At 41.7% G+C, this 27581-nt stretch overlaps 1 protein-coding gene across 1 annotated transcript in view; it reads left to right on the top strand.

Moving 5' to 3' along the window:
* OPRK1 (opioid receptor kappa 1) overlaps window positions 1-27581 on the top strand; it is a 137557-nt gene that overhangs the window by 90850 nt on the left and 19126 nt on the right. Inside the window, exon 3 of the mRNA XM_040354197.1 lies at window positions 22826-23178. Within this exon, the coding sequence (XP_040210131.1) occupies window positions 22826-23178 (353 nt within the window). The remainder of the gene's footprint in view (window positions 1-22825; window positions 23179-27581) is intronic.

The raw sequence follows: 27581 nt of genomic DNA, 5'->3' as shown, positions 1-27581 counted from the left end.
TAGCGGCTTGTAAATCATAAAGCCGAATGCATAGAGCACAAAAATATACCAGGCAGATAAAAATTATGCCATAGAAAAAATGTATGTGTATATAAAAAAATATATAAAGAAAAATTAGTAGAGCAGGGTTCAAATGGGACTTGTTAACTATTATTGATGAAACAATTAATGTCCCATTCGACGTTAAGTCCTCCAGGGACATGACATCCGAGTTTATGGATCCAGTTGGTTTCGGCTCTGGAGATGGATCTTGTGCCATTGCTACCTCTCCAGTGTGGAACATATTTCTCCAAGGCAATGAACACAGTCCCCTCTGGGTTTTTATCATGTTTTAGTTCGTAGTGTTTGGACACATTATGTTTGTCAAATCCAGTCAGGATGTTGGTAATGTGTTCGCCCCATCTGACCTGTAATTTGCGTGTGGTTCGTCCTACATATTCCAAACCACATGGGCACCTTATAAGGTACACCGCACATTTAGTGCTACAGGTAATAAAGGTTTTGATGGGGTATGTTTTACCTGTGCCTATGGAGGTAAAATCTGTGTAGCGTCTGTTCTGGAGGACATTTAATTTACAGGCTCTACATTTTTTGCAAGGGTAGAAGCCTTTGAAGTCTCCAAAAAACACCGGTTGGCGTGGGACATCTAGTACATTAGGGGCCAACGAGTGTCTGAGGTTTGGAGCTCCTCTGAACAAAACTGTAGGGTTAGTTGTGAGGAGTGGACCTAGAATCCTGTCGTTTTTAATAACTGCCCAGTGTTTCTTTATGATTCTCTTAATAGCCCAATGTTGGCTGGAGAAGGTGGTTATGAAGGCTAAGCCAAAATTTTCTTTTGTACTAGTGTCCGATGGTTTATCTGTTAGGAGAGTGCATCGATCAATCTGACTTACTTCCCTAATGGTATTGCCAAGTCTTGCCTCATCATAACCCTTGGCTAAAAATCTAGCTTTTAGTAGTGCTGCCTCTTTATAAAACTCATCTAGATTTGTGCAGTTGCGTCTAAGGCGTAAAAATTGGCCCTTTGGGACCGCTTTCAGCCATGAAGGATGATGACAAGAGTCAACCGGTATGTATCCATTTCTATCCGTAGGCTTGAAGTATGTTGAAGTGACAATTTTGCCATCGGTTATAGAGATGTTTAAATCCAGAAAGTGTATCATAGTGGCACTCTTTTCATGGGTTAGGACAATACCCCTGTCATTTCGATTGAGAGTCGAGATGAAGGAATTGACTGAATCATCGTCACCGTCCCAGATGCACAGGATATCGTCGATGAATCTTTTCCAGAGGATGAGGTTTGATGGTCTGTTCATAAGTACAGTATCCTCCTCCCACTTCGACATGAACAGGTTCGCCATGCTTGGCGCAAATTTTGCCCCCATGGCTACCCCCTTGATTTGCTTATAGTGGGTGCCGTCATGCCAGAAGTGATTATGTTCCATGGCGAAATCAAGCAGTTCCATTATGAATCTGCAGTGAGTGTTTGTCAGAGTGGACTTCTGTATCAAAAAATGTTGTACTGCGTCATGTCCCAAGTGATGCGAAATAGACGTGTACAAAGAAGCCACATCCGCTGTGACTAACATATAGGTAGGTTTCCAAATTATATTTCCAAGGAGGTTGATGACATGTTTGGTGTCTTTTAAAAAGGAAGGAGTACCCATCACCAGTGGTTGCAAGTAGAAATCAATATACTTGCCTATTCTAGAGGTTATGGAGTCAATACCACTGATGATGGGCCTTCCTGGGGGATTTATCAAGGTTTTATGAATCTTTGGCAAGATGTACATCACCGGAAGATGAGGTGCTAAGGGGACCAAGTGTTCCTTTTCTTTCTTGTTAAGAATACCCATGTCAAAACCCTTTGTAATGAGATCTTTCAGATCCCGTTTAAAGGGTATGGTGGGATTCATAGGGAGTGTGGCATACGTATCAGGATCAGACAAAATTCTCGCCATCTCGGTAAGGTAGCAGGTCTTGTTTAGAATGACAATGGCTCCCCCCTTATCGGCAGGTCGTATTATTATGTCCTTTCTTTCACAGATGGAGTCCATACCTGCTTTTAGGTTAGCACGAGACTGTATAGGTTTGATTCTCAAATTATCAAGGTCCTTTAACAGTAAATCCCGAAAGACATTTAGGTTGGGAGCCTGAGAGCTAGATGGATTAAAGAGGGAGGCGTTAGCCATCCCTGAATGTTTGACCGCAGAGTTCTCTCTCAGTGATTGTCTTGCCGGGTTACTGAGGATATACCTCTTGATATTAAGTTTCCGTGTAAATTTTTGTATATCAACAAAGGTTTGAAATTTGTTCAAATTGCGTGCGGGGACAAACTTCAGACCCTTGTTTAAAGTTGTGAGCTCCTCCGTTGACAGTTCCTGTGAACTGAGATTGATGATCCCGGTGTTGGTTATGTCCTCCTCTGTCTTATTGGGGTGTAATTTCCTCCCCCCTCTGCACCCCCTCTTGCGTCCCCATTTCTTTTGGTTCGGTTGCGGGTGACAGGCCGAAAATCCCAGCTGGAATGGTTCGCTGCTTGTTCACCTTGATGTAAATGGGGTATTTCCAGATTCTCCTCTGGGTTCAAACATCGTTCCTGTGCGTCGTTTATTAACCACTTAAGGACCAGCCCATGTACATATACGTCCACAATATGGCACGTACAGGCACATGGGCGTATAGGTACGTCCTCGCCTATTAGCGGGTGGGGGGTCCGATCGGGACCCCCCCCGCTACATGCGGAGGTCGGGTCCGCTCGGGGAGCGATCCGGGACCACGGCGCGGCTATTTGTTTATAGCCGCTCCGTCGCGATCGCTCCCCGGAGCTGAAGAACGAGGAGAGCCGTGTGTAAACACGGCTTCCCCGTCCTTCACTATGGCGGCGCATCGATCGCGTCATTCCCTTTATAGGGAAGACACGATCGATGACGTCATTCCTACAGCCACACCCCCAAACAGTTGTAAACACATACTAGGTGCACCCTAACTCCTACAGCGCCCCCTGTGGTTAACTCCCAAACTGCAACTGTCATTTTCACAATAAAGAATGCAATTTAAATGCATTTTTTGCTGTGAAAATGACAATGGTCCCAAAAATGTGTCAAAATTGTCCGAAGTGTCCGCCATAATGTCGCAGTCACGAAAAAAATTGCTGATCGCCGCCATTAGTAGTAAAAAAAAATAAAAAAATAAAAATGCAATAAAACTATCCCCTATTTTGTAAACACTATAAATTTTGCGCAAACCAATCGATAAACGCTTATTGCGATTTTTTTTACTAAAAATAGGTAGAAGAATACGTATCGGCCTAAACTGAGGAAAAAAAATGTTTTTATATATGTTTTTGGGGGATATTTATTACAGCAAAAAGTAAAAAATATTGCTTTTTTTTCAAAATTGTCGCTCTATTTTTGTTTATAGCGCAAAAACTAAAAACCGCAGATGTGATCAAATACCACCAAAAGAAAGCTCTATTTGTGGGGAAAAAAGGACGCCAATTTTGTTTGGGAGCCACGTCGCACGACCGCGCAATTGTCTGTTAAAGCGACGCAGTCCCGAACTGTAAAAACCCCTTGGGTCTTTAGGCTGCATATTGGTCCGGGGCTTAAGTGGTTAAAGGAGCAAACCTATTGTGGTTTGTATTCGTGTGATTCTCCTTGGGATTCAGACTTCGTTCCTGTATGTCATTTGTTGCAGAAGCAAATCTATTATAGTTAGCATTGACATATTCCCCGGAGTTATCATTTCTGGTGTTAGGATACATCCCTGAACCGGATTGGTCAGTTCTCTCTAAACGATGTCTCCAGGCTGGTGATTGGTGACGATTGGGTTTAGGACGATTGCCTCTGCCATTACCTCTACTTCTGGTGTTGGGATATTGGTAGGGACCTCGTCTGTTTGGGCCTGAGGTTGGTGGAGGTGGTTGGTCAAAATGTGTCATGTGTGGACCAAAATGGTCCCTGGCACTAGGACCTCTGTAGTCAGCCTCAGCTGTTTGGGACAAATGATTACACTGTGTTGTATATAGATTGGGATAATTACCAAAATTTGGTCTTCCCTGATTGGTAGCACCTAGTTGTGGTCCTGTCAAGGAACCTCCTGGTGGGTAAATCATTTGTGTCCCATAGTGGTCAAGATAATTCCCAGGGTTGGGTCTTATATGTTCATTGACTGTTGATTGAGATCCCATTGGGTTACCATTTGGTGGAGGAGGAGCAGTGGTCACCTGCCATTTAAAAACAAGCCCATCTTTATAATCTTTTAAATCCCTATTGTATTTTTTCTTTTTCTTAGTTTTCTGTTCCATTTCCTCTTTAATCAGGATGGTTTTTAACATATCCGATCTATGTGAATAGTCTGGATCAGATTTATAGGGTATGAGTTTATTTTTGATAGTATCAATTTCATGGTCAAGCAAAGCTAGTTTTCTTTTTTTCTTTGCTATGAGGAACCGTAGGAAATTAACCCCTGCCTCATTAAAGTATTTGAACCATTCCTCTATCTCACTATCATTTTTTTGGGGATTGATTTCCCATCTGAGGCTCCGGGGGACCATGTCAGTTTTGACATATTCCTCTAAATATGCAATGTCCCAACGAGTGTGGAGTTCAATAACAGTGAGATTCCTCAATTTAAAAAAACAACCAGCTAAATCGTCTCTGGGGTCATCATTGCCATCAAATACTCCTGCAGTGCTAAGGGTTAATTGGGATCTATATTCAAAAATATCCATGATGGATACACCAGCTGCAGATTTGTATATCAAAAAACAAGATTGGTATAAGGAAGGGAAATGGGATAGGGGAATCTGCGCTAGGTGAAAGCAATAATAAAGCAATTAAGGGTGGGTCCCGGGAGGGACGTCCTGCAGCTGAACACAAATGTTTAGATACAAAAACAAAAAAAACGTATGGAAAAAGACAGTGCAGCGCTAGACAAAATATAACATCAAGTGTGAAAAGTGTGTCAATAGAATATTTAAATAAATAAATAAACCATGAATAAAAAATTATATAAGTGAAATATAAAAATAACTCAATCTAATATGGCAATTATCCTCTGAAGTAAACAGGACTGTTGCAAAAAATAAACATGATAACTAAACCTGTGAAGGTAAGTGATGCCTAAAACAAATGTATTTCTGCAGTGAAGCCAGAGAACCTGTCTCAGTGTTCCAACAAATCAGTGTAAATTATGCCACATAAATAATCACAGTGATAATGATACACGGTGTTTCAATATAAGTCCATGTTGCATGGAAAGTATAAATAAAGTTGAATAAGGTGAGTAAAATTAAATAGAGTCCACAAAGGAAAAAAAGTGAAGGAGGGGTTTTGTAGTCCCCTCAGGTGAAGATGAGTAAAATTAAATAGAGTCCACAAAAGAAAAAACCGCGCGGGAGGGGTTTTGTAGTCCCCTCAGGTGAAGATGGTAAAAAAGCAGAAGATCCACCAAAAGACCGCAGATGGAAATAGGAGGAAGCAATCCACAGACAATCCAATGTAAAGAGAAATGGAGGCTTACCGGAAAGCCTGTGACCCGACCTTCTCAGGAAGGATCTAAACAGGCGTGTTGGGATACAAACGTCCCTCAGGCAGTGGAGATGGATCGATATCCTTCACGAATCAAACGTCAGGGTCCACAGCGTCGTAGCTCCTCATATGGGTCAGGGATGACAGCACTCACAGAGATATGTAGCAACGGTGGTCAGCAGATGTCATATGAAAAAAGGAAAAATTTCCATGGTATAGCCTGCTTGATATTGGTTTATTTAAAAATTCAATTAAAAATCCATTAAAAAGATTTACCATACATAGGGAACAAATATATAGAGTCCTTGCAAGGAAAAGAAAAAGCTCCAAAATATAAACAGACCGCCTTGGGCCGTTAGCGCATGCACAGTGCGTGTGTTGCAGCCCGACGATCGTTTCGTCGTAATGACATCATCAGGGGCACGCACACCTCACTGTGCATGCGTGATTTATACAGCCCAAAGCTTAAGCGAAATGAGCTCATTGGCCAAGGCGGAGTTGAGACAGAAATCACAATAGGCTGTACTTCTCATTGAGTTACAAAAGGAAAGAGAACCATGCCATCTTGTGGATAAAAAAGCGTATTACCGCTCAAAAATATCTATACTTCAAAAATAATTAAAAATGACATGGAACCCGAAGATAGGGCATAAAGAACATACACTAACAATAATTATAATGGTGTGTATGAACAAAAAATGATTGCCCAACGGAAATATATATATAAAGGTTATATGTTAAAAAAATGTACACCCATAATGTCATAGGGATTTTTTCCTTTGGCAATAATGTCTGATTGATTAAGACTTAGTAACATATGAAATACACAAGAATCACATAACCAAATGCATAGATTAATCTTTGGCACTAGTGTCTAATTAGTGGATAATTAGCGGCTTGTAAATCATAAAGCCGAATGCATAGAGCACAAAAATATACCAGGCAGATAAAAATTATGCCATAGAAAAAATGTATGTGTATATAAAAAAATATATAAAGAAAAATTAGTAGAGCAGGGTTCAAATGGGACTTGTTAACTATTATTGATGAAACAATTAATGTCCCATTCGACGTTAAGTCCTCCAGGGACATGACATCCGAGTTTATGGATCCAGTTGGTTTCGGCTCTGGAGATGGATCTTGTGCCATTGCTACCTCTCCAGTGTGGAACATATTTCTCCAAGGCAATGAACACAGTCCCCTCTGGGTTTTTATCATGTTTTAGTTCGTAGTGTTTGGACACATTATGTTTGTCAAATCCAGTCAGGATGTTGGTAATGTGTTCGCCCCATCTGACCTGTAATTTGCGTGTGGTTCGTCCTACATATTCCAAACCACATGGGCACCTTATAAGGTACACCGCACATTTAGTGCTACAGGTAATAAAGGTTTTGATGGGGTATGTTTTACCTGTGCCTATGGAGGTAAAATCTGTGTAGCGTCTGTTCTGGAGGACATTTAATTTACAGGCTCTACATTTTTTGCAAGGGTAGAAGCCTTTGAAGTCTCCAAAAAACACCGGTTGGCGTGGGACATCTAGTACATTAGGGGCCAACGAGTGTCTGAGGTTTGGAGCTCCTCTGAACAAAACTGTAGGGTTAGTTGTGAGGAGTGGACCTAGAATCCTGTCGTTTTTAATAACTGCCCAGTGTTTCTTTATGATTCTCTTAATAGCCCAATGTTGGCTGGAGAAGGTGGTTATGAAGGCTAAGCCAAAATTTTCTTTTGTACTAGTGTCCGATGGTTTATCTGTTAGGAGAGTGCATCGATCAATCTGACTTACTTCCCTAATGGTATTGCCAAGTCTTGCCTCATCATAACCCTTGGCTAAAAATCTAGCTTTTAGTAGTGCTGCCTCTTTATAAAACTCATCTAGATTTGTGCAGTTGCGTCTAAGGCGTAAAAATTGGCCCTTTGGGACCGCTTTCAGCCATGAAGGATGATGACAAGAGTCAACCGGTATGTATCCATTTCTATCCGTAGGCTTGAAGTATGTTGAAGTGACAATTTTGCCATCGGTTATAGAGATGTTTAAATCCAGAAAGTGTATCATAGTGGCACTCTTTTCATGGGTTAGGACAATACCCCTGTCATTTCGATTGAGAGTCGAGATGAAGGAATTGACTGAATCATCGTCACCGTCCCAGATGCACAGGATATCGTCGATGAATCTTTTCCAGAGGATGAGGTTTGATGGTCTGTTCATAAGTACAGTATCCTCCTCCCACTTCGACATGAACAGGTTCGCCATGCTTGGCGCAAATTTTGCCCCCATGGCTACCCCCTTGATTTGCTTATAGTGGGTGCCGTCATGCCAGAAGTGATTATGTTCCATGGCGAAATCAAGCAGTTCCATTATGAATCTGCAGTGAGTGTTTGTCAGAGTGGACTTCTGTATTAAAAAATGTTGTACTGCGTCATGTCCCAAGTGATGCGAAATAGACGTGTACAAAGAAGCCACATCCGCTGTGACTAACATATAGGTAGGTTTCCAAATTATATTTCCAAGGAGGTTGATGACATGTTTGGTGTCTTTTAAAAAGGAAGGAGTACCCATCACCAGTGGTTGCAAGTAGAAATCAATATACTTGCCTATTCTAGAGGTTATGGAGTCAATACCACTGATGATGGGCCTTCCTGGGGGATTTATCAAGGTTTTATGAATCTTTGGCAAGATGTACATCACCGGAAGACGAGTTGCTAAGGGGACCAAGTGTTCCTTTTCTTTCTTGTTAAGAATACCCATGTCAAAACCCTTTGTAATGAGATCTTTCAGATCCCGTTTAAAGGGTATGGTGGGATTCATAGGGAGTGTGGCATACGTATCAGGATCAGACAAAATTCTCGCCATCTCGGTAAGGTAGCAGGTCTTGTTTAGAATGACAATGGCTCCCCCCTTATCGGGCAAAATTTGCGCCAAGCATGGCGAACCTGTTCATGTCGAAGTGGGAGGAGGATACTGTACTTATGAACAGACCATCAAACCTCATCCTCTGGAAAAGATTCATCGACGATATCCTGTGCATCTGGGACGGTGACGATGATTCAGTCAATTCCTTCATCTCGACTCTCAATCGAAATGACAGGGGTATTGTCCTAACCCATGAAAAGAGTGCCACTATGATACACTTTCTGGATTTAAACATCTCTATAACCGATGGCAAAATTGTCACTTCAACATACTTCAAGCCTACGGATAGAAATGGATACATACCGGTTGACTCTTGTCATCATCCTTCATGGCTGAAAGCGGTCCCAAAGGGCCAATTTTTACGCCTTAGACGCAACTGCACAAATCTAGATGAGTTTTATAAAGAGGCAGCACTACTAAAAGCTAGATTTTTAGCCAAGGGTTATGATGAGGCAAGACTTGGCAATACCATTAGGGAAGTAAGTCAGATTGATCGATGCACTCTCCTAACAGATAAACCATCGGACACTAGTACAAAAGAAAATTTTGGCTTAGCCTTCATAACCACCTTCTCCAGCCAACATTGGGCTATTAAGAGAATCATAAAGAAACACTGGGCAGTTATTAAAAACGACAGGATTCTAGGTCCACTCCTCACAACTAACCCTACAGTTTTGTTCAGAGGAGCTCCAAACCTCAGACACTCGTTGGCCCCTAATGTACTAGATGTCCCACGCCAACCGGTGTTTTTTGGAGACTTCAAAGGCTTCTACCCTTGCAAAAAATGTAGAGCCTGTAAATTAAATGTCCTCCAGAACAGACGCTACACAGATTTTACCTCCATAGGCACAGGTAAAACATACCCCATCAAAACCTTTATTACCTGTAGCACTAAATGTGCGGTGTACCTTATAAGGTGCCCATGTGGTTTGGAATATGTAGGACGAACCACACGCAAATTACAGGTCAGATGGGGCGAACACATTACCAACATCCTGACTGGATTTGACAAACATAATGTGTCCAAACACTACGAACTAAAACATGATAAAAACCCAGAGGGGACTGTGTTCATTGCCTTGGAGAAATATGTTCCACACTGGAGAGGTAGCAATGGCACAAGATCCATCTCCAGAGCCGAAACCAACTGGATCCATAAACTCGGATGTCATGTCCCTGGAGGACTTAACGTCGAATGGGACATTAATTGTTTCATCAATAATAGTTAACAAGTCCCATTTGAACCCTGCTCTACTAATTTTTCTTTATATATTTTTTTATATACACATACATTTTTTCTATGGCATAATTTTTATCTGCCTGGTATATTTTTGTGCTCTATGCATTCGGCTTTATGATTTACAAGCCGCTAATTATCCACTAATTAGACACTAGTGCCAAAGATTAATCTATGCATTTGGTTATGTGATTCTTGTGTATTTCATATGTTACTAAGTCTTAATCAATCAGACATTATTGCCAAAGGAAAAAATCCCTATGACATTATGGGTGTACATTTTTTTAACATATAACCTTTATATATATATTTCCGTTGGGCAATCATTTTTTGTTCATACACACCATTATAATTATTGTTAGTGTATGTTCTTTATGCCCTATCTTCGGGTTCCATGTCATTTTTAATTATTTTTGAAGTATAGATATTTTTGAGCGGTAATACGCTTTTTTATCCACAAGATGGCATGGTTCTTTTTCCTTTTGTAACTCAATGAGAAGTACAGCCTATTGTGATTTCTGTCTTAACTCCGCCTTGGCCAATGAGCTCATTTCGCTTAAGCTTTGGGCTGTATAAATCACGCATGCACAGTGAGGTGTGCGTGCCCCTGATGATGTCATTACGACGAAACGATCGTCGGGCTGCAACACACGCACTGTGCATGCGCTAACGGCCCAAGGCGGTCTGTTTATATTTTGGAGCTTTTTCTTTTCCTTGCAAGGACTCTATATATTTGTTCCCTATGTATGGGAAATCTTTTTAATGGATTTTTAATTGAATTTTTAAATAAACCAATATCAAGCAGGCTATACCATGGAAATTTTTCCTTTTTTCATATGACATCTGCTGACCACCGTTGCTACATATCTCTGTGAGTGCTGTCATCCCTGACCCATATGAGGAGCTACGACGCTGTGGACCCTGACGTTTGATTCGTGAAGGATATCGATCCATCTCCACTGCCTGAGGGACGTTTGTATCCCAACACGCCTGTTTAGATCCTTCCTGAGAAGGTCGGGTCACAGGCTTTCCGGTAAGCCTCCATTTCTCTTTACATTGGATTGTCTGTGGATTGCTTCCTCCTATTTCCATCTGCGGTCTTTTGGTGGATCTTCTGCTTTTTTACCATCTTCACCTGAGGGGACTACAAAACCCCTCCCGCGCGGTTTTTTCTTTTGTGGACTCTATTTAATTTTACTCATCTTCACCTGAGGGGACTACAAAACCCCTCCTTCACTTTTTTTCCTTTGTGGACTCTATTTAATTTTACTCACCTTATTCAACTTTATTTATACTTTCCATGCAACATGGACTTATATTGAAACACCGTGTATCATTATCACTGTGATTATTTATGTGGCATAATTTACACTGATTTGTTGGAACACTGAGACAGGTTCTCTGGCTTCACTGCAGAAATACATTTGTTTTAGGCATCACTTACCTTCACAGGTTTAGTTATCATGTTTATTTTTTGCAACAGTCCTGTTTACTTCAGAGGATAATTGCCATATTAGATTGAGTTATTTTTATATTTCACTTATATAATTTTTTATTCATGGTTTATTTATTTATTTAAATATTCTATTGACACACTTTTCACACTTGATGTTATATTTTGTCTAGCGCTGCACTGTCTTTTTCCATATATTTTTAGCAGAGGCCCTAGAGAATAAAATAATTTGGATAAAATACACTTTTTTTAATTTATATATTCTTTATTATTTTCTCCAAAAAAAACGTCCATTTAAAATACAACAATGTTTATGCATACATCACATTGTATTAACTTTAGAATGCCCACCCATTATGTGGTCCTGAAGGTTGCATTTATGATGTCCAATACCTTGACCCAGTATCTATATAATTTCGGGCACTTCCACATCATATGTATGAGGTCACCTGTATCTTGACACCTGGGGCATTTATCATCTGGTTTCCTTCCAAACATATACAGTCTCTTTGGGGTGTAATAAACTCTATGAACTAGAAATAAATGGTTACTCTCTGCGACGGGGAGAGTGACACCGATGGCCCTAGCTCCAGTATCCGTTTCCACTGTTCAGCTGTTATAGCTCCTATATCTTTCTCCCATTTCCCTTTGCTTTTTTCCACTCTCTCCCCAAGTATAGATCTACCACTAATCTGTGTGTATAATTCTGAGATGAGGCCTTTAAAGATCCCTACCTTGATTAGCTTTTGGAGATGGGGGATTTTTTGCTATACCACCGGGGTATATTTTAAATTGGGCTTGGAGGGCATGTCTGATCTGCAGATTACTGTAAAATAGGGTATTTGGAATGTTATACTCTCTATTTAATTCTGAAAAAGATTTCAGTGTAGTGCCCTCATATAGTTGCGCCAATCTAGTTATGCCTAGCTTTTCCCATTCCTTAACTACTTAAGACCCGGACCAAAATTCAGCTAAAGGACCGTGCCCCTTTTTGCGATTCGGCACTGCGTCGCTTTAACTGACAATTGCGCGGTCGTGCGACGTGGCTCCCAAACAAAATTGGCGGCTTTTTTTCCCCACAAATAGAGTTTTCTTTTGGTGGTATTTGATAACCTCTGCGGTTTTAATTTTTTGCGCTATAAACAAAAATAGAGCGACAATTTTGAAAAAAATGCAAAGTTTTTTTTCCTCAGTTTAGGCCGATACGTATTCTTCTACATATTTTTGGTAAAAAAAATCGCAATAAGCGTTTATCGTTTGGTTTGCGCAAAATTTATAGCATTTACAAAATAGGGGATAGTTTATTGCATTTTTATGATTTTTTTTTTTTACTAAAATGGCGGCGATCAGCGATTTTTTTCGTGACTGCGACATTATGGCGGACACTTCGGATAATTTTGACACATTTTTGGGACCATTGTCATTTTCACAGCAAAAAATGCATTGTTTATTGTGAAAATGACAGTTGCAGTTTGGGAGTTAACCACAAGGGGGCGCTGAAGGGGTTATATGTTCCCTGAAGTGTGTTTACAACTGTAGGGGGGTGTGGCTGTAGGTCTGACGTCATTGATTGTGCGTCCCTATATTAGGGAACACACAATCGATGACAGCGCCACAGTGAAGAACGGGGAAGCCGTGTTTACACGTGGCTCTCCCCGTTCTTCAGCTCCGGGGACCGAGCGCGGGACTCTAGCAGCCGAGGTCACGGAGCTTCGGACCCACCGCAGCGACCCACCGCTGGGCTTTATACAATCACGTACAGGTACGTGATTGTGCCCAGCGGTGCCATTCTGCCGACATATATCGTCGTTAGGCGGTCCTTAAGTGGTTAATCTTCCCCATGGCTTTGATTTCTTGCAGGTGTTAATTATTCCAGTAAACCCCTTATACCCTAGCGATGTCTTACCTGCCTGCCATATTCTTGTAACCATCTTTAAACTTGGGTTCTTAACAGGAAAGGAGTCGGCTTCCAGGGTTTCTATTATGGTGTTATGTGGGGCCCCCAGTAGCATAATTTTTAACTGCGCTGCTAAAAAATAGCTGCAAGGGTGTGGGGCGGCCAGCCCTCCTTTGTTTGTTGGCAGCTGTAATGTTTGGACACTAATCCTTGCTTTTCCCTTCTTCCAGATTAGTTCCCTAAAGAGGGTCTCTATTTTTTTAAACCATTCTTTTACTATCCATACTGGAGAGTTATGGAGCACATAAAGTAGTTGTGGCATCCAGATCATTTTGATGGGGTTACTTCGTCCAGCCACCGATAAGAAAAGTTGAACCCAAATGTCGGCTTTTCGCTTAAACTTAGCTAAGAGTGGCCCTAGATTGTTACTGATGTATTGTTCTGGGTCTCGTGTTACCACAATCCCCAGATAATCCATCTTCTCCACTAATTTTAGCTAGGGGGTTCCTGCTAAGATGACATTGCCAACTGGGTCCACAGGTAGGAGTGCAGACTTCTCCCAGTTTATCACCAGGCCTGAAAACCGGACAAATACCTCCACTGTCTGCATTGCCATCCTTTTATAATCATTCATTTTTATTTGTTTTTCTTAATTCAGTAATTGACAGGTTCAGTTAACATTGTTGCAAAGTAGCATAGTATAGAAAACAACCACCTTGTACCATGAGGAGAGAGTATACAATTGCTATTAACACACAAAAAATAAAGAAGAAAAGCTGACTTCCTTCTACTCTTCCTCCCAGTGTCTATTCCCTTGTGTCTCCCTCCCCCCTCCCTCCCCCAATCCTAAGGAGCGTGCCACCCTAGTCGTTTCCTTACCTAGGAAGTGGACGGGTCGGTCTAGTAACCTCACTACCTCCATGAGTCATTGACGAGAAAAGTCTGGCTGACAAGCCTTCTAACTAGGCCCCTCCCCCAGGGGGTCTCCCCATTGAGAGCAGTTGGGCAGTTGGGCTGTGGTTATCCCTTGTTGCAGAGGAGATGAAATCCTGATGGACAAGGGCATCTCCACCACTATGTCCCCCTATGAGGGATCTCCCACAGCCCTCATCCAGGGTCCCCAGAGTCTCACAAATTTCCCATAGTTCCCTTGTCTGGTAAAGGACACTCTCTCGCTGGAAATCGTTAAGTTAATGGTCGCTACCCAATTTTCTACGGACGGGGGGGCATGTGCTTGCCATTTTTGAGCTATTATCTTGCGTGCCTGAAAAAGGCATCTTAATATTGCTTCCAGGTTGCCAGGTGGAACTTGATTGTCCTCCATGCATCCTAGCAGGCAGGTCAGCGCCACTGGCTCGACCCCCTCCCGTCCGCCAGCGCATGTGCTTGCCATTTTTGAGCTATTATCTTGCGTGCCTGAAAAAGGCATCTTAATATTGCTTCCAGGTTGCCAGGTGGAACTTGATTGTCCTCCATGCATCCTAGCAGGCAGGTCAGCGCCACTGGGTCGGGGGAAGACCCAAAAACCCTATTAATTCTCTCAGTTATCTCCACCCAATAGCTGTAGAGCTTTGGGCACCTCCAAACCATATGCAGGAAATCACCTTTCCCTCCACATCTTGGGCATTCGTTGTTTTGCCTCCACCCTAGTGTGAACAATTTTTGGGGAGTATAATATACCCTGTGCAATAGGAACAGGTGGGACAGTCTCTGCGCTGGAGCTATTGAGACCAAAGCTCCTCGATGCAGGATCTTGTCCCACTGTTCAGGGGTTACTGTCCCGATGTCCCTTTCCCATCCTTCTCTGCTCTTATTGGGGCCCGCTCGGCTTATTGCTTTAGTCCCCAGAGTGATGTATATTACTGAAATTAGGCCTTTCGCTGTTCTTGCCTTGATTAATCTAAGGAGGGCGGGAATCTGGGTCCATGTAAGTGTCTGTAAGGCAAATTGTGATGTCCCCCTATGAGGGATCTCCCACAGCCCTCATCCAGGGTCCCCAGAGTCTCACAAATTTCCCATAGTTCCCTTGTCTGGTAAAGGACACTCTCTCGCTGGAAATCGTTAAGTTAATGGTCGCTACCCAATTTTCTACGGACGGGGGGGCATGTGCTTGCCATTTTTGAGCTATTATCTTGCGTGCCTGAAAAAGGCATCTTAATATTGCTTCCAGGTTGCCAGGTGGAACTTGATTGTCCTCCATGCATCCTAGCAGGCAGGTCAGCGCCACTGGGTCGGGGGAAGACCCAAAAACCCTATTAATTCTCTCAGTTATCTCCACCCAATAGCTGTAGAGCTTTGGGCACCTCCAAACCATATGCAGGAAATCACCTTTCCCTCCACATCTTGGGCATTCGTTGTTTTGCCTCCACCCTAGTGTGAACAATTTTTGGGGAGTATAATATACCCTGTGCAATAGGAACAGGTGGGACAGTCTCTGCGCTGGAGCTATTGAGACCAAAGCTCCTCGATGCAGGATCTTGTCCCACTGTTCAGGGGTTACTGTCCCGATGTCCCTTTCCCATCCTTCTCTGCTCTTATTGGGGCCCGCTCGGCTTATTGCTTTAGTCCCCAGAGTGATGTATATTACTGAAATTAGGCCTTTCGCTGTTCTTGCCTTGATTAATCTAAGGAGGGCGGGAATCTGGGTCCATGTAAGTGTCTGTAAGGCAAATTGTGATGTCCCCCTATGAGGGATCTCCCACAGCCCTCATCCAGGGTCCCCAGAGTCTCACAAATTTCCCATAGTTCCCTTGTCTGGTAAAGGACACTCTCTCGCTGGAAATCGTTAAGTTAATGGTCGCTACCCAATTTTCTACGGACGGGGGGGCATGTGCTTGCCATTTTTGAGCTATTATCTTGCGTGCCTGAAAAAGGCATCTTAATATTGCTTCCAGGTTGCCAGGTGGAACTTGATTGTCCTCCATGCATCCTAGCAGGCAGGTCAGCGCCACTGGGTCGGGGGAAGACCCAAAAACCCTATTAATTATCTCAGTTATCTCCACCCAATAGCTGTAGAGCTTTGGGCACCTCCAAACCATATGCAGGAAATCACCTTTCCCTCCACATCTTGGGCATTCGTTGTTTTGCCTCCACCCTAGTGTGAACAATTTTTGGGGAGTATAATATACCCTGTGCAATAGGAACAGGTGGGACAGTCTCTGCGCTGGAGCTATTGAGACCAAAGCTCCTCGATGCAGGATCTTGTCCCACTGTTCAGGGGTTACTGTCCCGATGTCCCTTTCCCATCCTTCTCTGCTCTTATTGGGGCCCGCTCGGCTTATTGCTTTAGTCCCCAGAGTGATGTATATTACTGAAATTAGGCCTTTCGCTGTTCTTGCCTTGATTAATCTAAGGAGGGCGGGAATCTGGGTCCATGTAAGTGTCTGTAAGGCAAATTGTGATTGGATGGCATGGCGCACCTGGAGATATTTATAAAATGTCTTATTTGGAATGTTATATTCCCTTACCAATGCAGAAAATGGTTTTATGGTGACACCCTCGACTAAGTGTATTAACCGGGTTATACCCTGTCTCTCCCATTCCACTGGTTTCTCTATATTCATGACTTCCTGTAAGTTTTTATTATTCCATAAAGGGGAAAATTCTGTTACCCCGGTATACCCCAATAAGGCCTTTGCTGTCTGCCATATTTTACTCACTAATTTTGTAGTCGGGCATTTATAAACAAAATAATCTGCCTCTAAAGCATTGCCATCCTTAAAGATGTCGTAGAATCCCCCAGAAAAAGCAAGACGTCATCTGCATAGAGTGCGTTTTTTTTCCTCCCCTGCCCTCCTCTGGAACCCTTGTATACCCTGTGTAGTTCTAATTGCAATTTCTAGTGGCTCTATTGCCAAAGCGAAGAGAAGGAGAGACAGGTGATATCACTGCCTTTTTATTTTAGCACTTGGGGAGTTATAAAGTATTTTTACCCATTTGATGAAAGAGGGCCAAACTCAAATTTCTCAAAGACCTGACAGAGATAGTCCCACTCTAGGCTATCAAAAGCCATAGTGGCGTCCAAGGATAGAATAACTCTACCACCTGTGTTCTCAGTTGGCATCTGCAAATTCAAATACACCCTTCTAATGTTGGTGCTAGTAGATATATTGGGAATGAACCCAGATTGATCCGGGTGTATGAGTTTCTGAATATGTTTATTCTTCCTGGCCGCCATGACCCTAGCCAATATTTTAACATCTGAGCATAATAATGATATCGGTCTGTAGGACGATGTGTCTAACTGATCTTTCCCCTCTTTCTGGAGCACAATTATGGTGGCTTCTAACATCGAGGCAGGCAGCCTCCCCCTTCTGCTGCCCAATTCAGTACCTTTAATAGTTCTGGGAGAAGCACTTCACCAAACTGTTTATAAATCTCTACTGGTAATCCATCTGGCCCGGGGGACTTGTGATTGGACATCCCTGCTACTGCCTATTGTAGTTCCTCTGAAATTATAGGGGCTTCTATGGTGCTTCTGTCCTCCCCCCAGTGTTGAACCAGTGTTTTTATTCCGCCTAAAAATCCCTCCATTAACCCTACCTCATCTTCCCTCTTTGACTTATACAAGTTCTGATAGTATGTGGGAATATTGGAAGGAGCTGAATTGGTTTTGGCCAAGAGAGCCAGCTTATGGCCTACACTCTCCCCTTCCGCAAAGGCACTCTGTCTTTGGAAGAGACGCTTATTCTCCACTTTCCTTGTAACCACCATTTTAAACTCCTGCTGTTTCTCAAGCCATCTCCTTTGTTTTGTCAGGGTTGGGTCCTCCACATATCGTTTTTCTGCCTCTAGCACCTCTTTCCTAATCTTCTCTTCCCATTCCCTGGAGTTTCTCTTGATCATGGCCACCTGTTGGATCAGTAATCCCCTAAGGAAGGCCTTCAGGGCAACCCATGTCACTCCCACCGCTGCTGTCCCTGAATTAAAGGCTATAATCTCTTTCACCTCTGGTTTTCCCATTGATTCCAACCAGAAAAGGACTTATTTTCCAGTTACTTGAGGGACACTTTTTCCCTGTATTCATTGTCAGCACCAGTGGGGAGTGATCTGACACCCGTCTTGGGTAATAAGCAATTTTTCTAACTGTAGAATTCCTCAGTTTCCCAGGGCCATATCTATTCTAGACAATGTGGAATATGAGCCTGAGAAACAAGAGTACTGCCGCCCATCTGGGTTCCATGTTCTCCAGATGTCACGCCATCCTACCTCTTCCAGAAATTGGGATAAACGTCCCTCTCCCACCCTATCTGTCCATGTCCCTGATGGGAATCTGTCCAGTGTTCTATACAGTACTTCATTAAAGTCCCCTACCACTATTACTGGTGTGCCTTCCTTATTTAACACAAACTCCATTAATTTGTACAGAATGTCCATTTTGAAAGGTGGGGGGATAGAAACATTTGCCAGTACGTATGGTTTATTTTCTATTAAACAATACAAAAAAATGTAGAGACCCAATTCATCTATTCTAGTCTCTCTGCATACAAAAGACATCCCCTTTGTCACTATTATACTCACCCCCCTAGAATAGGATGAATAGACTGAATGATACTGGATAAAATACACTTTAATTAATTGTAAAACAAACAAAAAAAACAATATATAACCCCCCCCTTTTTTTGTATAAAAGATGATATTACACCGAATAACAAGATACTTAACATGTCATGCTTTAAAATTGCGGATGCTTGTGGAATGGCAACAAACTACAATACTCAAAAATCTCCATAGGCAACATTTAAATTTATTTGCAGGTTACCAGTTTAGAGTTATAGAGGAGACCTTGCGCTAAAATTATTGCCTTCACTATAATGTTCATGTTGATAACTAACATGTGTGGTAAGCACACATTTATATATACTTGCACGGTCTACATCTGCGTTTGCTTCTGCTTGCGAGCACGGAGGGATGGGGGTGCTTTAAAAATGAAAATGTATTTACCTTTTTATTTACTCTATACATTCAATCTTTTTTTATCACTTTTATTCCTATCACAAGAAATTTAAACATTCCTTTCATAGAAATAAGGCATAGCAGTTCCTCTTTATGAAGGCATCTGGGGATAAGTTCTCTCCTCTACCCTGCAAGAGATAAAAAAAAGAAAAACACTGATCTCATGTTTTCCCAAAAACAAAATGGCAGTGTTTACATCTGCCCTAACCGGAAGTGACGTAATTACGTTGCTTCCGGTCTCCTAGACCACAGAGATGGCTGGGGTCCTTCTGGTCCTTAACCAACTCTATGATAACATGACATTACCCCTGAATCAGATACTGGGTCCCTGTCTGCACAGGAAATCCTGGAGAAGCATCTGTGGGAAGTGGGAGGGGGGATCAGTCAGCTGCTAGGATTGCTTTTAAATAGGAAGAAGCAGAAAATACCGGGGTTATGGCATTCAGCTGCAGCCATAATCCAAGTTTAACCACTTAAAACCAATCATGTGCATGTAGGTTGTTAAGCATCTGTGTCCTGGGATATTTACTCTCACTATTTGAGATAGAAAATTTGAATAAATCAAAAATGTTATAGTTGTAATGAGAGCCAAAGTTGTGGAAAGCTATTCTTAAATGGAATGGAGATATCCATACCTTTGACAACACTCTAAGGTAGGAACCTCATTCACTTTGGGGAAATGTCTTTCTATCTCCTATTGCGCCTCTAGAACAGGAAGTAAAGAGAAATCTCTCCAGATATGAGCAGTAAAAGGTAACCTGACAGGGTTTTTAGCCCTTTCCTACTTTGTCTAAAACCAAAAAAGTTTTAGCTTTGTGTACAATTTAAAGAGAAGTTTTGCCTGGGAAAATAAAATAAAATACTGTAGCTGCTAACTTTCAATATATTGACACCTACCTGTCCAGTGAGCCCGCGATATCAGCACCCCAGCCGATTTTCAGATTGGCAGTCGGGTGCTGCTGCCGACATCTCGGGTAAGAGAAACCGACATTGAAGCCTTTTGGTTTCACAGCCGATTCCCTACTGTGCATGTGTGAAGCACGACGCACTTTCTGATTGGCCCGGCGTTGGAGGAAGGAGGAGGGGGCCGAACTTTGGAGAGATGGTGCCGCGGTGCTGTCTTCCGGAAGTGGGGATGGGGACCAGTCAAAAAAGCTCCCCATTCCCCCTTCCCCTGAAAGGTGCCAAACGTGGAATAAGAGATGGGGGAGGGGGGGCAAAAAAGCAGAGGTCCCACTTTCGGGTGGAATTCTTCTTTAAGAATGAAAATGATTACTGTAGACAACAGCTTCATTTTGTACCAGTTTCTCTTTCCAATTAGAATGTCTAAGCACTGTCAGTATTGAGTGTTTTATCTATTTCATCCAAAAGTAATCATTCTTTTTACGACTCCAAAAGGCAATGAAATCTGAGCTTAAACAAAGTCACCAGCTGGCCTGCATACTGCTTCTAGCCAAAATGGAAAAAGCAGACAATTTCCTAAAGTGCTGACAGATCTGTCAGACAGATACCATAAAGGATACATAAATATAAACAGCCTGTAAATTAGGAACGCCATATTACAAGTATAGGGCATTAGCAGTCTACTCCAATTTTCTGGGAAAAAAATATACATAAAAGATTACTTCGAGTGGCAAAATACATTGAAACATCAAATTAATAAATGGTAGAGTCTCCACAGCACAACTTTAGAAAGGCAAATGCAATATATCAATTTAATATAGAGCTAAAAGTTCAGACAGAAGGGAAAAAATAAAGAAACCAGGGACACTGTAAACTGTATTCAAGCTTATATTGTTAAGTTGAATCAAGTCATCATATAAAGCCATGCCAAGGAAAATCTGTTGCGCTTATATCAGAAGGCAATAAACACAGTGCAAACCAGAGGTCCTATTTTACTAGATTGACGTCATGAAATGGAAACATATGTATTCATTAGAGTTACTGTATTCATCATATATTGCCAACTATTTACAAAGTGCATTACATATTGTACATTTACATCAGTCCCTGCCCTTACAATCTATGGTCCATACTTCACATGCATATGCATACTGTGGCCAATGTAGACAGAAGCCAGTTAAACTACCAGCATGTACTGCAGTCCATGCACTCATGCAAGCACAGGGAGAATATGGAAATTCTATGAAAGTAGGGTTCTGATTGGAATTTAAAATGAATAACCCCAGTATTGTGTGGCAGAAGCGTCAACTGCTAAGCTGAAATGTGTCACTTTGTTGTTTACAGCATCTTTACTACTGTATGTATACATTATTAGAAAGTGAGCCTTTGTATGTCTAAAAAAAATTATTAGCATGAAAAAAATAATTAAACGTATTCTTGTCACAGCCACAATGTGTTACTCACATGTTGATTAATGATAATTTAACATCTGAATTCTGAACTCTAGTCTAATGTCTAATTGAACAAATATGACATAATGTCCGTGCCCTGTATTCTGATGTGATCTTATTTTCACCATTAAACATTAATTAAAGTGCATTTAAAACCAAAACAGTTTTTTAAGTCTTTGCTAATTGAAGATACAGGTAAAACGGAATTCAGCTCTAGATTACTAAAGCCAAATAAACTGTGCACAATTTGCAAGTGCAGTTGAGTCTCAGCATGTTACATAAAGGGCTTGTAAAGTCAGAATTTTTTTTTTTATCTTAATGCATTCTTTGCATTAAAATAAAAAGCCTTCTGTGTGTAGTAGCCTCCCCTAATACTTACCTGAGGCCCATCTCTGTCCAGGGATGTCCACAAGTCCCTCGGCCATCCGGGACTCTCCCTCCTAAATGGCTTAGACACAGCACGCCATTGGCTCCTGCAACTGTCAATCAAAGTCAGTTAGCAAATCAGAAGAAAGAGGGTGAATGGACACACAGAGCTGCAGCTCGGCAAGGGTGCCCCATAGCAAGATGCTTGCTGTGGGGGCACTCGACAGGAGGGAGGGGCCAGGAGCAGTGAAGAGGGACACAAAAAAAGGAGGATCAGGACTGCTTTTTTCAAAACCCCTGCACAGAGCAGGTAAGTATAGCATGTTTACTTGTTTTATTTTTTTTAGAATGATGCCGCGTACACACGATCATTTTTGGGGTTGTAAAAACAAAGTTTTTCAGCCTCTAGAAAATACAAAGTTTTTTTCAACGTCATCATTAAAACGACGTTGCCTACACACGCAAAGCGCGGTGACGTACAACACGTACAATGGCACTATAAAGGGGAAGTTCCATTCGGATGACGCCACCCTTTGGGCTGCTTTAGCTGATTTTGTGTTAGTAAAAGACGATTTGCGTTTTTCTGTCTGTTACTGTACAGCGTGATGAATGTGCTATCTCCATTACGAACGGTAGTTTTACCAGAATGAGCGCTCCCATCTCATAACTTTCTTCTGAGCATGCGCGGGTTTTTCACGTCGTTAAAGCCCACACACGATAATTTTTTACAACCCGAAAAACAACATTGTTTAAAACGTCGTGAAAAAATAGAGCATGTTCGAAAAAAAATTTGACGTTTTTCAGAACCCGAAAAATGCTCTGAAGCCCACACACGATTGTTTTAAATGACATTTTTAAAAAACACTGTTTTTTACAACCCGAAAAGTTATCGTGTTGACGCGGCATGAGACTTTACAATCACTTTAATGTAAAAAAATGAAATTTGCTCCATTTAAGCATGGGACATGATTAAAACTGCTGCAATTTATACATAACTGAGTCAGGGTCTTTGGCTTCTATAACACTTATACAATCTATATAACTCCTGTGAAAAAAAAAAAAAGTATTAATTATTTAATTACTTTATGCTTTTCACCTGTACCCTCTGTCCTTAACAGGTATACAAAAATGAAGACTGCAACCAACATTTATATATTTAATTTAGCTTTGGCTGACGCTCTAGTGACCACTACCATGCCTTTCCAGAGCACAGAGTTTTTAATGAGTTCTTGGCCTTTTGGAGACATTCTCTGTAAAATAGTCATGTCCATTGACTATTATAATATGTTTACCAGTATATTCACCCTTACCATGATGAGTGTTGACCGATATATTGCCGTGTGCCACCCAGTAAAAGCCCTGGATTTCCGGACTCCATTGAAAGCTAAATTCATCAATGTGTGTATCTGGATGCTCTCCTCCTCTGTTGGGATATCAGCCATTGTACTTGGAGGCACTAAAATAAGTGATGGTGAGTATGTTTCCCATTTGTATTGAATATTCCTACAAGTTTCTTTGTGAAGACATGCAATCTGGATGTAAATGATAACATATTTCTCGTCTACAATAAATGAGTTGCTCTTAGAGCTGTGATAAGGATGGATTATCATATTTTTCATTCTTTACACTTACTCCGTGACCCATGGCAGACTGAATTAATTTGCACATCAATTCTAGTATCTGAGATGATTCTTAAATGTGTATTGCAGGAAAACGAATTGTCCTTTGCCACCAGTCTCTTTGCTATTTGTAACATGTTAAATTTAGGCGAATAAAATCTAGGTTCTAATGTTTTTCTCGCACATATCAAATCCTTTGTTATGTATATCACAAGTTTTCCATAAATAAAATCTGTAGATTTCCAGAGAAAACTGCAAAGTCTAAGAGGGGAAGTTATAGTGGATTTATGGTGTTAAGTTATCTCTTTCTTTATGATGACATGTTAGGTATCTATTTACTCAGCGCTACATCATCTTTCACATTAAACAAAAAAATCATGCTAACTTTAGTGTTTTTTTTTTAATTCATAAAACAGTGTTTTTTGTTTTTTTTTAAATACCACACGACATAAAAAGTTACAATGACGACCATTTTATTCCCTAGGGTGTCTGCTAAAACAATATATATGTATATATATATATAATGTTTGGGGGTTCTGAGTATTTCCTATCAAAAAAAATATGATTTTTACATGTAGGAGAGAAGTGTCAGAATTGGACTGGGTGACAAGTGGTTAATTACCATAAGTAAGTAATATACAAATAATTATTATATATTGTTTTTAGGGTAATTTACTATATTTTCCATAATAAAATAAACGTTTGGTTTGCCCATGCAGGCAAAGCAAAAATGTAGTTTTGGTCCCTCCAGCACCTCATACTTAATTTCCCTCCTAGCCACCAGGAGTGAAGAAAATAATACCCTGTGTAAATTCTAAGTCATGACTAGTCTACCTGTTATGTACGAAACGTACCTGGTAGTCAGAGCCTAGATTGCAGGAAGAGGCCTCTCTTACAGCCCTGGCTCAGGAGCCGCTGGAGTGGGAACAGCAAGCTTGGGAGCACAGTGAGGTAGGAGTGCTTGGGTGATGGCAGCAGTCAGGCACAGGACGGTGATCATTCAGGGCACAGGAGACAGCTGTTGCAGAAGTGGTGGGTCAGCAACTCTGGAGCTGGTAGGTACTGGAACAGTGGCAGCAGGAGCTGGGTGAGGCAAGCCAGGTTAGATGCAGAGCAATCAGACAGTAGAGGGGTCAGACAGGCTGGGTCAAGCAGGTAATCAGACAGAGGATCTTGAAGGCTATGAGCGTGGTCAAGGTTCAGGCAAGGGGTCTGGCCACGGTTAGGCAGAAGAGCAGAGCAGGGTCAGAACAAGCCATTGGAGCATGCGCGCAAGCATTTGGCATGCGCCGCCACACAGGCACGGATGGCTGCTGCTGTTGATCTTGTGTGGCAGTGTGCGTGCCGGGGTCTATTAGCAGGTCCCTGATACTACCTTTTTGTGGCAGCTTTGGATGTCTGAGAAGCTAAATACATAAAACCAGAAAGCTCACATAAAGGGCAGTATGTGGACATTTATTGTATGCAACTGTGCTTCCATAGGGAGCAAAGGAAAGGTAAGTGTTAATAGCTGCAGGGGTCAGCATTAATGTAAACCTGCTGTTTAGCTCTGCATGAACAAAACACAGTGTATGCCCAGCCAAAATTTTGTTTTAAAAGAGAAGTGTGTTTTTGTTTTGTTTTTGAGAAATCATACACACCTAGGTGGATGCAGCATCACTCCAATGCTGCATCTGTCCCCTGGCGGCTCTAAGACTGGGAACTGAGCAATCAAGGACCACTGATCGCTCAGTTCTCAGTGCTCCGTGTGCAGAGGGACTGGTGACTGGCAGTCACTGCTGTCTGCTTTGCCCCCCCCCACATGTTCATTGAAGCCCTGGGATACGGAGGGGGTGGGAGCTGCTGGCTCAGGCTCTCAGCAGCTGAGCTGGGTGCCATCCAGGCTCCTGGGTGGATCCCAACCATATGGTCACGATCTTTCCCCAGCCTGGACTGGCTTTGTGACGTCAGCTGTGACATAAGCTGACAGCAGACTCCAGCCTGCTGTTGGCTGAAAAGAGGTCACAGAAGTGCAGAAGGCACTGCATTTCTGTATTCCACAGAACAAGTACAGCCAAACGAGCTTTGGTTGTACTTCTTTTTATTTTTTTGTCAAATATTCTTTATTTATTTTTTCCACATATTAAAACCATGCAACCGTTTTCCTTTTGTGTTCAGTGGTACATGTATAAAAAAAAAAAAAAAAAAAGGAAACCCACATTCCCCCTCCCCTCCCCTTATCACTCAGCACTTCCATACTTCCCTCTCCCCACATCCTTACCCCATCCTCACTTATGCTTCACCCACCCTTAAACGTGTTTCCACTTCTATCCATTGTTTTCAGATGTATTTTAACCACTTGGGATCCGCCTGCCGTCAATTGACGGCTACAGCGCGGATCCCAAAAGCCAACAGGACGTCAATTGGGCACGCAGCGGGGAAAATCTGTGTTGGCCGTGTCCCTTGGACACAGCCAATTACAGATCGGCGCGAACGGCCAATCAGAGTGGCCGTTTGCGATGCGATCTGTGCGGCCAATGAGAGATGATCTCATATGTAAACATATTAGATCATCTGTCATTGCCGGCTCACACAGAGACAGCGGTGCTGTCTCTGGAGAGGAGACCGATCTGTGTCTGTTGTACATAGAGACACAAATCGGTCACCCCCCCCCAGTCACCCCCCCTCCACCTACAGTTAGAACACTTTATAGGAAACATATTTAACCCCTTCCTCACCCCCTAGTGTTAACCCCTTCAATGCCAGTCACATTTATACTGTAATTAGTGCATATTTATAGCACTGATCGCAGTATAAATGTGAATGGCGCCAAAAATGTGTCCGATGTGTCCACCATAACGTCGCAGTCCCAATAAAAATCGCAGATCGCCGCCATTTCTAGTAAAAAAATAAATAAATAATAATAATTCTGTCCCCTATTTTGTAAGCGCTATAACTTTTGCGCAAACCAGTCGCTTATTGCGATTTTTTTTTTTTACCAAAAATATGTAGAAAAATACGTATCGGCCTAAACTGAGAATTTTTTTTTTTTTTTTTTTTTTAAATTGGGATATTTATTATAGCAAGAAGTAAAAAATATTGTATTTTTTTCAAAATTGTCGCACTTTTTTGTTTATAGCGCAAAAAATAAAAATCGCACAGGCCATCAAATACCACCAAAAGAAAGCTCTACTTGTGGGGAAAAAAGGACGTCAATTTTGTTTGGGAGCCACGTCGCACGACAGCGCAATTGTTAGTTAAAGCGACGCAGTGCCGAAAGCTGAAATTTCACCTGGGCAGGAGGGGGGTATATGTGCCCAGTAAGCAAGTGGTTCATTTATATTTATTTCCCCTCTTAGTATATATAAATTCCTCTTTTGTGAACCACTGTCCTGGAATACTTCTTTAAAGTTTTGAATGGAGTAGGAAAAGGTTAACCTCTTCCTTCTGTAGTTTACTGCTATCTGGAGCTTTATTAAAAAGATTCCCCTCCCTTTCTTTCCTGCTGGCCAGACAGTAAGTGAGGTGAGCTTTCCAAGGGCAAAACAAGCAAAAACAAAGATGCTTTTTGTAGGACAGTAGGGGAAGGCTAAAACTCCTGTTTTCTTTGTGTGGCGGTCTGCATTCCTGTTGTAGATTTCCCCTTATGACATGTCTAATCTATGATGTACCTACCTGAAAGGCATAGTAGATATCATCAATGTCTAACATAAAGGTCTGGGGAGCGGGCACCAGGGGAGATGTTTTTTATTATTTCTAAGTGCTGTGCAAGGAATTATTTTTGTATTTGTTGCTGTAATTCTGCTAAGTGGATTGGTGTTATGGTAAAATGCTTACATTTCCACTCATAGATCTGCTTTCAATGGCATACTTACAAATACAGAAAATAATACACTAAAAGAACCAGGTACAGTGTTTACCTCCGTTACCATCCTTCTTCTCAGAATGATGTTTATTAATAATATACCTTCTACTTTGTACGTCCTATTCATGAAAATAACTGCATATATGCAGAGACATGAAAGATCTGCTCATAACTGCATATCATTATTGTGTTTCACTCTAATTACAGGATTTTATTAATGCACAATAAACTCTGCATCAAATCTAATTTGTGTAGCAAAGCAAACACATACAGTACATATACACTACAGTTAATTAACCCATCATATTGTAGGAGAAAACACATGTACCTATCTAAAGAAAACCCAAATGAATAGAGCTATCTTCTCTACACATGCATGCTTGTAAACATCATTTACTGACGCCTTGCTCA

Source organism: Rana temporaria, chromosome 5 (genome assembly GCF_905171775.1).
Source record: "Rana temporaria chromosome 5, aRanTem1.1, whole genome shotgun sequence".
Lineage (NCBI taxonomy): Eukaryota > Metazoa > Chordata > Amphibia > Anura > Ranidae > Rana > Rana temporaria.
Note: the sequence above shows the minus strand (reverse complement) of the source record. Positions and strands in the feature narration are given on the sequence as shown.